The sequence below is a fragment of the Harpegnathos saltator genome, unplaced genomic scaffold (assembly GCF_003227715.2).
Source record: "Harpegnathos saltator strain DR-91 unplaced genomic scaffold, Hsal_v8.6 scaffold1, whole genome shotgun sequence".
Classification (NCBI taxonomy): Eukaryota; Metazoa; Arthropoda; class Insecta; order Hymenoptera; family Formicidae; genus Harpegnathos; species Harpegnathos saltator.
Genome location: NW_020229872.1, coordinates 166,069 through 182,500, shown reverse-complemented (window position 1 = coordinate 182,500; position 16,432 = coordinate 166,069). Strand labels below are relative to the sequence as shown.

Here is a 16,432-nt window from a genome sequence, read left to right as displayed (position 1 = left end):
CGCAGCGCAGGGTGGTTGTTGGAGTTGCCTGTTGCTGATCTCGGATCTCGTACCGGAGGAGCGCGTCAGCATGCGACGTCGGCCGCGTCTTCTGTTTCGGCAATCGTGCCGTACCGTGCAATGATATACGATGCATTTGGCAGCTCTTATCGCGACTCGAGCGAGATCTTTCGACTTGTTCAGCCTTCGTGGACAAGCTGCGCGTCGTGCTTGGTCATCGGCAACTTCTGCCGAGGAGGGTAACACACGAGTCGCGATGCATCTTCGACTGTACCAACGACTAGTTAACGCACGACACGGTTCACGTCCAATTTTCGTCTGATTTTGTTTATGAATAAGAATCAAATCTTGTGTCTTGATTTATTGCTGCTTCATTCCCTCGTTCCGCCGCTCACTTATTTCTCGTTTCCGTGTGCATTGCGCACGGATTAGTTGTCATGCTTGCTGCCGCACTTGGAGACACCGAGTTTCTGTCTCAGTGACGACGATATTCAGCGGGACTTCGCATTTATATATCGAAAAGCATCGAAACAAACATCTTTTGGTCGTAGGAGGTCTGTTGTTTCCGCAGGAATATGAAATTATGTACTGCGGCGGAAGCTAGTTTGTGCCCGTCATGTGCAAGAAATTTTTCTGAAATAAAAATAGATGAAAAAGTGAGAAAGTTTAGATATTTCTAACTGAGTCTCTTGGTATACATGAAGATCCGAGTTTCGTCGCAAAGTAATTAATTACATTAAATGTCACATGATACGGAAGATGAAAAACAAGATGAAAAATATCCAAGAGCATTAAAGATATTGTGTAGAGGAATACACGAGTTAGTATTTTACGAGGCAGTACATTTGTCATTTTGTTCTATTGCAGTAATTATCGATACTAACGCAACGATATTTCAGTTTATTCATCTCGGCGATCAATCTTTCTGTTCTATTGCGATAAACTGCCACCTGTAAATTAAAATTTGATACTTGGATTCTCATAAATTTATATTTCCAAGATACAAAAATTATTCGTTATGGCCCTTCGGTTTTGCATCGTGTGATCAATTGATTGAAACCGAAAAAGAGATTTGTTTATCAATCATGTCACATGAACAAAAAGACATTGTAATTGTTTTCCATTTTTATATACTCCTATAAACATATTTAAATGTTACAAAGAGAGAAATACGTATATTAAAGTGAAGAAGTAAATAAAAAATATTTAATGGACTACATATTGCCATCTAACAGTGTCGTGAGAAACTTGTTCAGTTTAACTGATTCGAATCTCGACTAAATATGATTTGAGTCTCGACTCGATCGATGCGATGTGAATTTAGTTAGTTTTAAACTCTCCGCTACGTGCCGCCACCATCCTTGATGAAAATTCGCGATCGTAATACAACTCAAAGATGTACTTTGTATTGCCGATAATTTTAAACAGTATATAAACAGTATCACAAAATGATATGTTGGACATTTTGTTTCTCCCGACATAAAAAAACACATAAAATGCAATCTATTCTATGGCACATAATTGTGTTTTTTCTTCAACGTATCTTGCGCGCAGTAATAAAAATTCATATTTGACATTTATTAAGAGAATTTATGTTCTCCTGAGATAAAAATATTGCTAGTTAAAATATCGTTACATCAACAAAATGATTTTATTATATCTCAATTATAATCTGTATTATATGTAAAAAATAAGTATATTATAAGTATAATATAAGTATATTAAATAAGTATATGTGTATGATTAAAACATTTTATACTTATAATGATTCTAAAAACTTTTCATAGCTTAAAGTTATTTACCTTTCAGATATATTATATTCGTAATATTTTGCTATTGTTCCTCGTTAATGTGTACAAAGTTAAGCGAACGATTGATTAAAACGTCATATTTCAATTGTGTTTTTACATCGAAAACTTACGTGAAAATTTACGTGAAAAATATATCAAGTAGATTTTAAAGAGAAAATGCGCTAGAGAGGGGAGGGCTAATGCTTTCCTTTCATTTGTTAATGCATATTGCGAGGTGATTTTTTCTCTTTTTTCCCGTTAATTCCAAACGAAGCTAAAATAACAGTTTTTGTTTCAACGTTAAATATCTCCGCAGGAGAAAAACTGTACTGCAATTTGCGGCTATGTAAATGAAATGGAAAAGTTCATATTTTCAAGGTATATAAACGTCATTTGTAAAATTTTTTTGCCCCATATGGCATTATTCGATGAATTTTATTAAATATTTCAACCGCTGGTGGATTTTGATTTATATTTATACAACATTATAAATAATAGATTATTTTTATGCTCAATAATGTAAAACCCGAAATCCAAGAACTGCGAACTGTTAAATGCTTTCACAGCCATTTTTGCGAAGATTACAGGTCAGTGAATTTTGCTTATTTCCGCTGATTCAGAGAAATATCCTTTTAATTTTTGCGTTTGTAACGTACTTTAGTATGCGCACATTTTCGTACTTTTAATATACTTGTAACATCATGTAAAAGTCAAAAGTGAAGTAAACAAATTTTTTACTCTTACATGGCACGACTTTATGATTAATTCCGGACGAGCAAGACGAACTTTTAATTTTTCCATAGGACGACTAAGAATGGCAGTCCAGATAAATTTCTGAACGAATTTAATTATGAACGAAAAGAAATTATCTTATCATATAAGATCAATTAAATTAAATACGGAAAGTGTGGAGAAGAAGAACTGGTCGTAAAAAAAAAAGAATAACTCATCAAATCCTCCGATCGTAAATCTTCAATTTCTACCTCTCGAACAGTTCGAGAAAATGCCGTTATCAGCAACACATAATGTAATAATGATGATTGCGACCGAACGTGACGTCAATATCGCTCGTGAATATTCTTCGCAACGCTGAATGCCGACCGGAGGCATCTCATTTATGTTACTCTATCGTTATCATTGTCTGATTGCGGTTGTCTCGGAAGGACGCTCTCGTTCGACGCATAGCTTCTTCCGCAGTTCCCTCAGTGTTCGAATTACCGAACTTATCGTATAGATACGCGCGGCCAGTGGTCTTGTCGTTGAATACGTCGCGAGATAATAACAACGCGTGCTTTTCTGTGAACAGAAAGAGAGAAACAGAGAGAGAGAGAGAGAGAGAGAGAGAGAGAGAGAGAGAGCGAGAGAGAGCGAGAGAGAGAGAGAGAGAGGGAGAGAGAGAGAGAGAGAGAGAGAGAGAGAGAGAGAGAGAGAGAGAAGCGCTGATTAGCGTGTAAATTCGCATGCGACAGCGACATTTTGCACAGAGACGTCGCGCGCGGTGCTGTGAAGCGTCTCTTTTTCTTTGCTCTCGCGAATTGTGCCGAGTGCGGGGTACGACGAAAACATCCGCTCGGCATTTCCACAGAGCGGCAGGATCATCACGACTTGGCGGATCGCTGTAATGCGCCGGTAAGATTCGCAATTGCCGAGTGCGGCGTTCATTTAGCCGACAACCTTCGCTTCCGCGCTCGCGAAATTCTGTTGACTCGCTGTATTGTGCTTTTCCCTTCTCCCTCTCCCCCTGCCTCTCTCTCTCTCTCTCTCTCTCTCTCTCTCTCTCTCTCTCTCTCTCTCTCTCTCTCTCTCTCTCTCTCTCTCTCTTTCTCACCCTCTCCTCGTCGTTACCTTTTTCGTTACCTTTTTCGTTCCCGTTTCTTTCCTGCTTTGTCATCCGTGCTTCTTTCGCCCCTTCAGCGCGCGCTACGAGTGCGCGTGAGACTGCGAGCGACGCGCTCCTCTGCCACGACACAGTGACTGAGGTGCGTGACCACGGGGAGAGACCTGGTGCGTGCACGCCTCGGGTTTCAACCGGTAATAGAATTACTTTTCTTTCGCGAGGGAATTGATTCCTGTCGAGCTCGGCCGAGTCTGTAGGCATGCTGCTCAGTACGGCGTACGATGTCCCTTGACAGACAACGTGGACAGAAGCGCACTCCGTTGTACGTGGCTTTAATACCGTGTCGGATATACCGTGTAGAGTACCGGCGCGATTTCAGTAAACCGGCCGTGAAACGATTAGCATACACTTCCGGGCCGCGTTACTTCCGCGATCGAGCTAGTACTTTCCGTGGTCGAGCGAGCATGCGCTCGTTTATATTTCTCTCTCTCTCTCTCTCTCTCTCTCTCTCTCTCTCTCTCTCTCTCTCTCTCTCTCTCTCTCTCTCTCTCTCTGCTCCTCTGTCCGATCTTTGGTCAGTCGGCTGTTGAATTCTACGGAATTTGACGAATCGGCGCAATCAACGGTCATCAGGTGCAATTTGCTCGCAATTTTCCGCTACTGCAAATATTGCTTTATCGCGTCGATTGAAATGCAAGCGTTAATCATTTAATGCACTGTTGAGCGTGCAAGCGTGACCGGGGATCGAAGCGTACGTAGAGCGTTTCGTGAAACGCGAGCAGCAGTGGCGAAGGACGGCGTCGCCGACGCTTTGTAACACGAAGATACGCCGGCCGCGCGCGACTGGCTACACACGCACGTGCGTTTGAATATTTACGAAATGTGACATGTGTCGACGGCGACGATACGGTCACAGTCCTGAAAAAGCGCCGCAATGACGGAAATATGTACGAAAAATAGTCACGAAGAAGTCAGTTTAGAGATATCTGGGATAGGTCGAGAGAGAGAGAGAGAGAGAGAGAGAGAGAGAGAGAGGGAGGGAGAGAGAGAGAGAGAGAGGGAGGGAGAGAGAGAGAGAAAGAGCGGAGAACAACGCAGTGACGGATAAAAATCGGGAATTTTTAATATCGCCGTTTACACAAGCGCCGTGCGATATCATTGTTTGTAAATTTCCCTCTTGTTTATCAGCTCGCGGCCATCGCGAAAGAGAAAAGATATCGCTCCGCGCGCGAGATCGGGAAGTTCGTCATCATGATCGTACACGAGTCACGTGTCGTATCTCGGCGTACAAAGGCGACGGGCTGTGCAGTTTACGGTAAAACGACCTACATGTATAGTTTACGATAAAACGAGTTCAGCGGCGACGCGCTGTGACGTCTCGAGCCGAGATTGTTTCCGCGTTTCCCAAGCACGATGCGCACGCAGTGAGCGATCCATCGATCGCAGGGAACAGGGGAGGGAGGGGAAGGGGGGAGTAAAAAATCAGGAGGACTCGCGGAAACGTTTCGCGGGAAGGATCGAATGGAAAACTCGAAAAACTCCGGGATTCTTACACGACACTCGTCCTCGCGCGGCTCGTTCTCCGAGCGAGCCGCGAGCGAGGACGAAAGAACGAGACGTATCCGCGTGATTCGTCAGGCCGAAACTGCAGCGGAATTTACCGAGATATCGCGCTGCCATGTTGCAGGACGAGCGACTCGCGGACGCGCAGCAACATGGACCTCCTGAGCCCGGCCTTCCGCTCCCTCGAGCTGGGCGACGTGAAGCCGCCCAAGGAGAGCTTCCTGCAGCGTGACGATGTCCTGGAGAACAACAGCGGCGGCAAGGCGGACGGCGAGGCGCGGGAGCGAATACGCAGGTTCAAGTCGGGCAGGGAGAAGTCGCGCGACGGACTACGCACCATCGACCTGGACGAGGTCGCCTGGCACGACACGGTCGACAACTGCTGGCTGGTGATCTACGACTACGTGTACGACTGCACGGACTTCTTCAAGAGTCACCCGGGCGGCCAGGACGTCCTGCTGGAGTACGCCGGACGCGACGCCACCTTCGCCTTCATCGGCACCGGCCACTCCGCCGTCGCCAGGACAACCTTGGAACGCTACATCATCGGCGAGCTGCCGCCGGCGGAGAGGATCTTCCGCGTCCCCGGCGGCGTCAAGGTATCGGGATTCTGATCCGCTCCGCTGCGCGCTCTCGGCGTCGTTATCGTTGTTATCGCACGCTCGGCCCGGAAATGTCGACTAATCCTTCCGCTGCGAGGCTCTCGCGAGAGGCTCGTTCAGAGACGTCGAAAAAAATATATTTATAATGTCATATTTATAAATGATACGTTGTACGTACGTTGTAGAGAATAAGAGCCGATTAATGTATCGTCGATGATATAAACTTTTGTCGCCGAACAAATTAGCCGCGAGAAGGCAACGATGAGACACAGGCGGTCTCCCGCAGCGATGGGGAACTTTCAGTCCCGAGCGAGTTTGCAACGGAAGGATTGAGCGTACTTACGCAGGGAATCCAAAGCCGATGTGACCGATCTTCTCTATTTGTTCGCCCGCTGAAAAAGTCTCGGAATCATACATATCGGGGTTTGCTCGCCGCTTATTATCACCCGGCCGGCGCACACTGGTCAAAAAAGCTCTCTCGGTGGACAAATTAGTCTGGAGCGCGTAATTGTTAACCGATTCTAATAATTTTTCTTTTAATTTGCTCGTTATGAATTGCTCTACAACTTTGTCGATTCACTTTTTTCAAGTAGAGCTTCAAGTCCAAATGGCGGACTCAAAATGGTTATCAAAATATAGAAACTATAAGAAATTATCCGATTTTTCAGATAAATTCAGTGGTATATTTACTACAGCACTGACAATCAGTGCATAATCGCTGATTGACAGTGAGTTTCACTGATTCACTTTTAGAGAACAGGCATAAATAAGGAGGCACGGAATAAAGATTTTAAGATGCACGCACATACGCGCATTTTAATTTCTTGCCACTTCACAGAGGATTTGAAATGTTTTAGGATTTTCTGATATCTTGATCACTATCGGTGCACGTTCAGATCACGTTTTTGCTCACATATTAGTATATATTTCATATATTAGTTTATATAGTATAAATTTCAAGCTAAGTTTTGAAATTTACATATTTTTGCGAGCAATATGTACTAATGTGTGAGCAAAGACGTTATCTAAGTATTGCCTGAAATGGGATGTCTTAACGCATCCACCGTATTCTCCTGATATCGCACCATCTGACTATCACTTGTTCCGGTCGTTGCAAAATTATTTAAATGGAAAAAACTTTGACTCTTTGGAGGCCTTAAAAAACGGCGTCTCTTCGTTCTTCGAATCTAAACCGCGCAGTTTTTATGATCGAGGCATCCGTATGCTGCCAGAACGTTGGGAAAAGATTATAGAAAACGATGGAGAATATATCATTGATTGAATAAAGATTTTTGTTTGCCTAATCACTGTGTGACTTTTACTCACAAACTCCGCACGAACTTTTGCACTCACCCAATACACTGATAATATGAAGATATAAGAAAGTCGTAAAACATTTCGGATCGTTTCAGATCCTCTCAAGTGGCAAGAAATTAAAATTTTGACGTCAGATATGTAATTAGGAACTCCTAAAACACATATATATTTTTTTCCGATGCAAGAATATCTAATATCTTATATATATATATATATATATATATCTATATTTTGATAACCATTTTCAGTCCGCCATTTTGATTTGAAGCTCTACATTAAAAAAGTGAATCGACAAAGTTGTAGAGCGATTCATAACGAGCAAATTAAAAGAAAAATTATTGGAATCGGTTAACAATTACGCGCTCCAAACTAATTTGTCCACCGCGAGAGCCTTTTCGACCACTGTGCGGCGGCTGCTGAACAGAGCGGCTCAGCGTTCGTTCGCTCGTTTACGTTACCGAACGACCGTTATCGATCGTTCCACGCGACGGATCTCTCATCAGTATTCAAGCGCGGCTACGGTACTCTGCGCCGCGATCGCGAGCGCGTCGCGGAACCGGCAGAATCGTCCCTCCGTTCCGCCGATCGAAATCGAAAACAGCCGGTGGAAGCGAACGCGATTCACTTATCGGACTTATCTCGCCACTGCTAATCGCGCGCGTGCGCGCTCATCGACGAGTTCTTCCCGACACGTTCCGCGACAACAAACACTCCGTGAGATGTGAAAGTACACGTGATTTCTCTCCATGACGACGAATAACAAGCGGACAGGCAGACAGGCGACGCGACGAATCAACGGAATCTTGCGGCGCGACCTCGTTAATAGTGAGAAATGATAACCCGGTGGCCGGCTCGCGCAGATTATCCTTCTCTCGCGATTATCTTTCTTTATCGCGTTACTGACGCGCGCTCTCTCTCTCTCTCTCTCTCTCTCTCTCTCTCTCGGCTGCGGTCGGTTTGACTTGCGGTCGTCACAAATGAACGACGAGATGACGAACGACGACGCAGGCAACGCAGGTATCGCGGTGGCAGGTGCGTGCGGAGGAGAGAAGAGGCGACCCCCTCTCCCTGCCTCTCCCTCGGCCTTCCTCTCGTGACGCCAAGGACGCGCTAAAAAGCAGCTTTCGGAACGCGCGGCGAATAAGAGCGTTAGATAATACGAGGAAAAGGCGTTCGTTCGCGGTTCAGAGCGCTTTTCGGCAACGGCCGCGGCACAATGAACCCCGCCTCGCTGTAGCCGCGAGGTCAAAAGTGCACGCGATAACCGCTCGCGCGCTCCTCTGCCGGGCTCCGCGCTGCGATTTGTTTGCTATTGATTGCGCGATGCGAGTTAATTCGAGCGGCACGATCTCTCGCCGGGTCTCTCTGTCGCAACTTTCTTCTGTTTTACTGACGTGGGTCACCCAGTGAGCGCCCACCGGACCGTGAGTGGACGACGACGACGACGACGATTGCAGATTCTGCGAGATGTTCGCCTCTGAACTCTGCGTGTACCGCCGAAAAGAGGCGGCCGCGGCCGCTGCGCGACCTGCGCCAAAATCGCACATCCGGAACGCCGCGGATTCCTGTCGACACGCGGACCATCTCTCGCGACCGCCATCCCCGCGCTTATGCGTGCGTCAGCGAGTCTCTTTCGTCGCGATTCGCGAGCGACGAGTTTACGAGCTTATCTCATTATCGACTTGTACGATTTGCACGATACGGAGGCGCCGCGTTCATCGGTGACGCGATTGCTTCGCTAAAGAGACGATTGTATTTCGTCGCGACTCTCAGTGAGTTCCACATGATGCACAATTACATGGGACAAAAGTTGCGTCGAGGGAGAGGAAGGAGACGAGTGGCGATTGCCGAAACAAGGCAGACCAGAGCTCTTAACTCGCGCGTGAAAATCGCGTTAAAAATGAAGGAAAAAAGAAAGGGGAAGAATTATGATTGTAACTTGTGACAGGTGTAACTTAATAAATCCTAAAGAAAAGAAAAAGAAATATGCGTGCGCAGTTCGTTGCTGTTCCTACACGAGCGCGTGCGTTCGAAAAATCGGACGTTGCAGGGCGACTCCTGGGGATCGCGTCGCGCCGGAGACGCAACGTTGAATCTTCCTCGAGATTTCCAGAGCTGCTCGTTCATCGAGCATTCCTCGCGCGGCCGTCGCTCGCTTCCGCGATCACTCCGCTTCCACGCGCGTTTCAGCCAGCTGCGAGCAGAGGAATGAGAGATAGGACCAGTCACGGGTTATTTACACCGGGTTACATTGTATTTCTTGGTCCTCTAACATCCATAGTATACACAACATACAGGTATGAAGTGATAGCGATGTAGCTCGGTTCGTACGCCGTCGTTGCGCTCCGCGGCGATCGAGATCGGCGCTGAGCGACGGCGAGCTTCTTATTGTTAAATTGACAGTATCGTCGGCTCGCATCCGTGCGTCGTGGACTTTTATCTAAAATTAAATGTACACAATAACACGGATCTGCTTTCGAGAGACCCTCTCCCTTTCTCCCTCTCTTTCTCTCTCTCTCTCTCTCTCTCTCTCTCTCTCTCTCTCTCTCTCTCTCTCTCTCTCTCTCTTCCGTGATAATCCGAGCTACGTAACTGCCGAGATGCGATCTTACGATACGACGAGGCTATTTCTTTTTTTTTTCCTTTTTCTTTTTTCTCTCTTTAATACGAGTACATATCTATGCACATGTTAGACAGACGGTCGCAGCGTCGCGGGAAGTGATTAGAAATCACGTCGTGTCGGTCGATACTGGACTAACTTCGTAATTTCTACAAGTGTTTTTGCTCGACGTTTTTGCGTCACCGCTACATATGCGCGTACTTTCGTGATTACGACTCGAGTGTGTATCGTCGTGTTGTAATGGCTTTTTCATTTCCTCTCTTTCCTTTGCCCTGCTTACCCTGTTTACTAACTTGCCGCGCGATACGTCGCGTCGGGGGGCGAAATGGAGCCGGTGGCTCTCTTCGCTACGACGGTTAATGGTAGGATATCTCGCGCGCGCGCACGTAAATAGAGCTCAGGAGACACGAAGAGATCTCTCACTCCGAGGAGACAAACATATTTTGCTTATGTCTTATATCTGAGAAAGATGTGCGCTATCTTTGTTGCTATTCAAATACGATAACACTTTTCTCCTAATGTATCTCGCTACGCTACGCTAAAATAGATCGAAATGACCGTGCGTGGAAGAAACGATCGCGCGTGAGAGAGGGAGGGAGAGAGAGAGAGAGAGAGAGAGTGAGAGTGAGAGAGAGAGAGAGTGAGAGAGAGAGAGAGAGAGAGAGAGAGAGAGAGAGAAAGAAAGAAAAAGACTCCGCCTCACGTTCGGACGAAAGTCCGTCGAAAGTTTCGCCATCCTCTCCTCTCTTTCGCGCTCCGGCAGCCCCTTCGACGGATCTCATCTCCGTCCGAGCGCGTCAACGCGTTGACGAGACCGTTGGCGTCGACTTGATCGCGCCAAGGAGTTCGATCTGCGCGATCGGCCGGCCGGATCCCGCACGGTCGAGTCGATCCAACGAATGTACATCTACTATTTACATCTAACCGCTATTTACACATAACCACACACAGTGATCGCGTTGAAGGAGCGAAGGAGTCGACGCGGCAACGAAGACAGGGGGTATATATCAGTCGACACATTTTTACGTGATGCAATCGGTCAATGCGCGCACGCGACTCGGCTATCGAGTGACAATCGATGCATGCGCGTTGTTGATCTTCAGCGGACCCGTCGAGACCGCGAGAATGACGCCTCGCTGGACAACTCGACGTGAAAAGTGAGCCGTCGTTTAATACGCTGCGCTAAATATATCCGCGCGATTGAAATCACGTCGGCTGGTACAGCATAGGGATACTCGGAGTTATATATATATATATATATATATATATATACATACACACATGTGGTCCGCGTAGTAAAGACTAACTGACGCGCAGCCCTGAAGAGGCCAAGGGCCAATTTCATCGTCGTTCGATTAACTCGACCGGCCGATCAAGCGTCAGCCGTGACTGGTCTCTCTATCCTGGTCGCGAGTCTGCTTAACGGCAAATATATACGACTGGTCAATTCCGATGGATTAATCGGCCGATTAAGTCGATCGAAGATGTTGAGATTGGCCCTGAGAGGTAATAACAGTGGGTCGAGGGTCTTGTGGGACGAGGGGGACGCAGGTGATAACTTCAACTGTACGATCATACACGTGCACGTGCTGTATGTGGAAACAAGTGAATTTGATAGTACGACACATATCTCTCTTTTCTAAGTGGTAATATCTCTCACGAGAAAGCCGAGGTACGGTCGATTGAACGGACACACACACACACACATACACACGCACGCAAGCATATATACGGAGGTTTTACGCGGGCATTAAATGCTGATGCGTCTCCCTCGGGCTAAATTTACGCTCGCACGTATTCCTTTCGCTCGCTTCAGGATTTCCGATTTTTATCCGCCGACTTTTTGCAACCTCTCGCGTGCACGTCCGTCGCGCGCGAGCGAAAAAAATCGCGCCGAGACGACCGAGCGCTCGCTCGTGAATTTTATTTCGGGAGCAATCATGCAACCCTCGCGTGTCGTCGATTTCATTGGCCTCGCGGTATTTTCGCTGAACCGCGAAACACACGCATATCGGGATACATCGGCTGTGCGTCTTCCGGCGAAAAGAAGGAAAAACGGGGGAAAGGAAAAACGATAGCGCGATTGCCTGGCGCGATCGATATCGCGCTCTGCCCCGTGGCGCGAGTATCGGTCCCTTTGTGTTTTTTTTTTTATTTTTGCGCGCGTGTGTTTCAAAGTATTTTACCGATAGAAAACCGTTACAAAACCGATAGAAAAATGCAGTCACAACGGATCGTGTTATGGGCGTCAAATACGTGCCGTTTATATTATTACATACGTGTAGGGGGTTTGCGAATTACAAGATTGGGTTACAAGTTACACGCTGGTGTAATTTTTCCACACACACACACACACACACACAGAATATCGGATACCGTGCAACAGAGCCAACGTTTGGCCGATCTATTCGACTATATTTATACAATATACGTACATGTGTATCAAAACCGCGTAAGGACGCTTTTTTAATCGGCAGCTTGCTTATTCAGACTCTTTGTCCTTGTCTCGAGGGAAACTCGAGACCGACGTTCCACCGTGCCGCGCGCGAAATTCATCGACGAGAGACCAGACAACAGCTCTCTCCTCGTCGTCGGGGGCGCGAGCGTCTCGGCTTTCCGATGCAATTTGTCTCGTGTCGCTGCGACGTTCCTACGCGAAGAAATCGACGAGCAGCGCATATTCGTTTGACGGGGACCGAGAGGCCGCCGACAATGTTGCGCGCCGCCGCCGTTCCCGAGGCGAGAGGTGTCAAGTCAAGGCGGCTTGCGCGAGCGCCACAATGTATACCGCCCCCCCCCCCCCGTCCGCCGATTGGCTGCGAGGGTCCCGCGCGCGCAGCGACTGCAAAAAGCCCCGACGCGCTTCGAACGGCCGTGCCCCGGCAAGAAATCGACGTAGGAGCGCGGAACAAACGCCATTCTTCTCGCTTTTCCGCGCAGCACGCGTCTGTGCTCGTCACGACACGTGTCAGAGTGCATGCGATTGCGATACGTGACGCACGACGGCGTGCCGTCGCAGACAGATATCAAGATACGCAGGATGTTTCAGAAAGGGTGGAGATCAACCGTATGTACGTGTTATATTTTTCTCATCGAGACAAGTCCCGATAAGCACAGCGTGTAGAGAGTCGAGTCTGCGGGTTCAATAATTTCGATAAATATTATCCCGTGTATATCGCCATTGTCAACATCGAAATAAAAAATTCTTGCAATCTTGACTCGACATTAAGTCGTTAATAACCAAGCGGTTATTCCGGTACTACGTTTACCAGCACTTATACAGCACACAAAGTTGAAAAAAAAAAGAACGTTGCCGCAACGTTGCGACAATGTTGTGCAATATTGCAGAGATGTTGCGACAACGTTGCAGCAATGTTGCAACTACGTTGCGGCAGCGTTGCAGCAATTTCTGTGCTGTGTGAGAACGTTTTCTTGTTTATATCGATGAAAAGAGTGCAAGCAAGATATAGCCCGGCAGCTCTCGTCCTTTTCGAAGCATCCTGCGTTTCGACGAGTGCGCGGATGTTCTCATCGCGCAAACTACGACAAGTTCTCACTTTGCTCGGCAGATTTTTTATGCAGACCCGTCACCTCTTCATTCCCGTGACCGATGAGCGAATGCGAATGCGAGTGCTCGACCAAGAATTGGCTGCTGCTGTTGAGCCTAGGCTATCTCGTACGGTCTGCGATCGTACGGTCCGTGTCGAAGATCGATCTCTAAGGCCGACATCGAAGGTTTGGCATCCGGTAAAAAAAAGCCGACCTGCGTCGCGCAAGATTCTACACGTGTGGGATAACGCGTTTGCCGCCTTCTACATTTTGCGCCTTCTGCCCCGCTCGACTCGTAGCGCTGATAAAATAGCAAGGGGAAAGGGAAGCATGCTTCGCTGCGATGCGCCGGATTTCGGAAACTTAATCGCGCGTAAGCCCGATTATACTAGATACCGATTCGACTAGAACTGCGCGAGATATTCCCGCTTTTTAGCACGTCTACGATATAATAATGAGGCTAGTAAGTCTAACGTGGCTCTCTGGCGCGCTCGAGACGCGCACAGGTCAACACTCTACAGCGTAACACACGTTATCAACACCGACTTTACACACTACTTTCTGCTTTGTATGTCGTTAGGACCATGTTAGTTAGATAGAGCGAATGCCTACAGCGCATCCGTCCGCTTATAAATTCGCCTATGCTAAACGCGACAGCACGAAACGGCTGAGTACGACAGAGTACGTAAGATGAAAATAGTTCCGTTGAGACAGTCGCTCGTCTTTCTTTCTTTTTCTCTCTTTCTTACGACTACTAATCATCGTTGCGCAGTTATTACAAGCCACGTATAACGCAAAGAGCAATCCGCTCGAAGCAATGTCCACGTGTCAGGCGTTGCCGAAAGATAGCGATTGTTCGCCGTCTCGCGGGAGAGAATGAAGACGCGCGCGCGCGCGCGCGCGGTATCTTCCCGCGGTGAAAAATTCAATTCGAGATTCGAGCTTCTAACTTTTCGCGATTCGCGACGTTAAATATCGTAATTGTGAAGTCTCAAATTAAATCTCGCGAGCGGCAACATTCGCCACCAATTCAATGGAAAATAAACTCCTGTTAATCTTCTCTTCATAACTTCATTTCACGAGACATACACACACACTCTCTCTCTCTCTCTCTCTCTCTCTCTCTCTCTCTCTCTCTCTCTCTCTCTCTCTCTCTCTCTCTTTCTCTATGAATTAATAATAAAATTGCGAGCAGTTGAGTTGGCGGTCGCAGACAAAAATTACAAATTACAATATAACTTTGAGAAACAAACGAGATTGTACGTCATCGTCGCGTTACTCTCTCTCTCTCCCTCTCTCTCTCTCTCTCTCTCTCTCTCTCTCTCTCTCTCTCTCTTTCTCTCTCGTTGGAAATGTCCAACGGAAAATGTCGGTATTAGTTTCGGCTGGCCGGAGGTCTCGGCCGCCACTGTTCAACAAATCACAGCGATGTTCGACGCGAGACAGGCCCTTCGGGGTTTGCCTCCCCTGAAAAAAAAATAAAAAAAAAAAACTACGACACGAGCGACATTTGTCGCTGGACAAGGAGCGAGCTTTACATTCGCGAAGAAACGAAACTCATGATGGCAAATGTGTCACGTACGGCCAAACCTGTTATTTCGGCGACCAGCGCGTGGAGGAAATGGGGAAACTTGGCGACCCGGACCAGCCAGGGGAACCGAAGGCAATTGGAATTAGAACGGATACAGCTCGCTCGCGCGTGGGATAAAGATAGTTAACGAACGCGCCCTAATTTTTCCAGATAGGCGATGGGACGTTCCCGGCTTCTTTCTGCTTACGTAGGTTATCTGCGGTCCGACACAGTCCCAATTAGCGAAGCTCGTACGAACGACGTCGTACTCGCGTACGTCGGAATCACGCGTGTTCGACTTTTCAAATACCGCGGAGTTTCTCGCGATCGGCAACTTGATGTGGTGACCGATTCGCGTTCCCGTTGAGAATTCTGCTGAGAAGGTAGAAATGTCCTCGATCGGGATTACGCTTCCACATTAGTTCCGCAAATTCCGTCGAACTTGAGGAACCTCGGTGAGTTTGAAAATTCGGAAACACGTTGCATAACACAAGTGATTCAACACTGCTGAAAGTACCATCGCCGTTGTTCGCCGCGCGGTTAACGCTGCGGGGTTTTTTTTGCGAAAGCGAAACGAACCTGTCTGGCCGCGACAAAGATCGGAGGGAGAACTCCACAGAACGGAATACGCGACGCAGCAATCGCGACGGCGTTGGGGCTTGCGCAACTCCCTTTCCCAGCCATTTTAGATCTCTGAATCCCATCGGAAGATTTCTAACATCAACAGCAAGCAACAACAAAGAGATTAGAGAAAGAAGAGGACTTGCTTCGTCCGTCCACTTACCTATGATTTTCACGAGATCGATTAATATCTACTTTATCGCCGCACTCTGCGGTTGAATAAATTACGCGATTGATAACGCTGCTTAACACTGAAGTCAAGAATAAAGAATAAAGACGCGAATAGAGAGTACCGAGGGGCATAAGGGGATATGAAATAATCGCTGAATAAATGGCTCCTCCTCAAGCTTGAGCAAAGCGGCGGTTAACCGTCAAAATGATAACAGCTTGCGCGCGCAATATTGTACCTCGAGTGCTTCCGTTGGTTCTTCGACTTCGCCGGAGTACTCGGCGGATTAACGCGGAAGCAGAGTTCCGCGGCTCGGGCTGACGCTGATCTCGATCGCCGGGACCGGCGCAATTTTGACTCTACCGTTAGCTTTAGAAGACTCGACAGCGAATTACATGCACGACTCCGCGAGGGCGTTCGATAGAGACAAAGAGCGTCTCGTGTCGCCAACATCGATCGCTTGCGGTTTGCCAAAGCCAAAAGCGCCGCATCTCGTGTCGCGGCGGTCCGGATGCAGCCTGGCCCGCCAGCCTGCGTGGCAGGCAAGTTTTCGCGACAGAGAGAGAGGTCGAAGAACGCGGTTGGCGATTCGTCAGCGTGGCCGTGCGGCTCGCCCGAGCCCGCCCGACGTGGTCGCAGCACGCGTCCTCTTACATCAAGCTGCACAGGGCGAATCCTTGATCGAAAGCCGACTGCAGCACCGTCGTTTCCATGCAGAACGCCGCGTCCTCGTACATCGTCGCGATTCGTTGCTGCTGCACCCGACTCACGCTCTGCGATCTGCAACAACGACG

General features: G+C 47.8%; 2 protein-coding genes across 3 annotated transcripts in view; one reads left to right on the top strand and one right to left on the bottom strand.

Moving 5' to 3' along the window:
- Positions 1-3,205: 3,205 nt before the first annotated feature.
- LOC105192325 (cytochrome b5) lies at positions 3,206-6,984 on the top strand. Its single transcript, XM_011156378.2, has 2 exons — positions 3,206-3,419; positions 5,315-6,984. Exons 1-2 carry the CDS (start codon positions 3,412-3,414, stop codon positions 5,802-5,804), a joined length of 498 nt encoding a protein of 165 aa, XP_011154680.1. The 5' UTR covers positions 3,206-3,411; the 3' UTR covers positions 5,805-6,984.
- Positions 6,985-14,418: 7,434 nt separating this feature from the next.
- LOC105192327 (uncharacterized) overlaps positions 14,419-16,432 on the bottom strand; it is a 66,345-nt gene continuing 64,331 nt past the window's right edge. For both annotated transcript variants that reach the window (XM_011156380.3, XM_011156381.2), the window contains one exon: positions 14,419-16,418. In XM_011156380.3, coding sequence (XP_011154682.1) covers positions 16,289-16,418 — 130 coding nt within the window. In that variant the 3' untranslated portion in view covers positions 14,419-16,288. The remainder of the gene's footprint in view (positions 16,419-16,432) is intronic.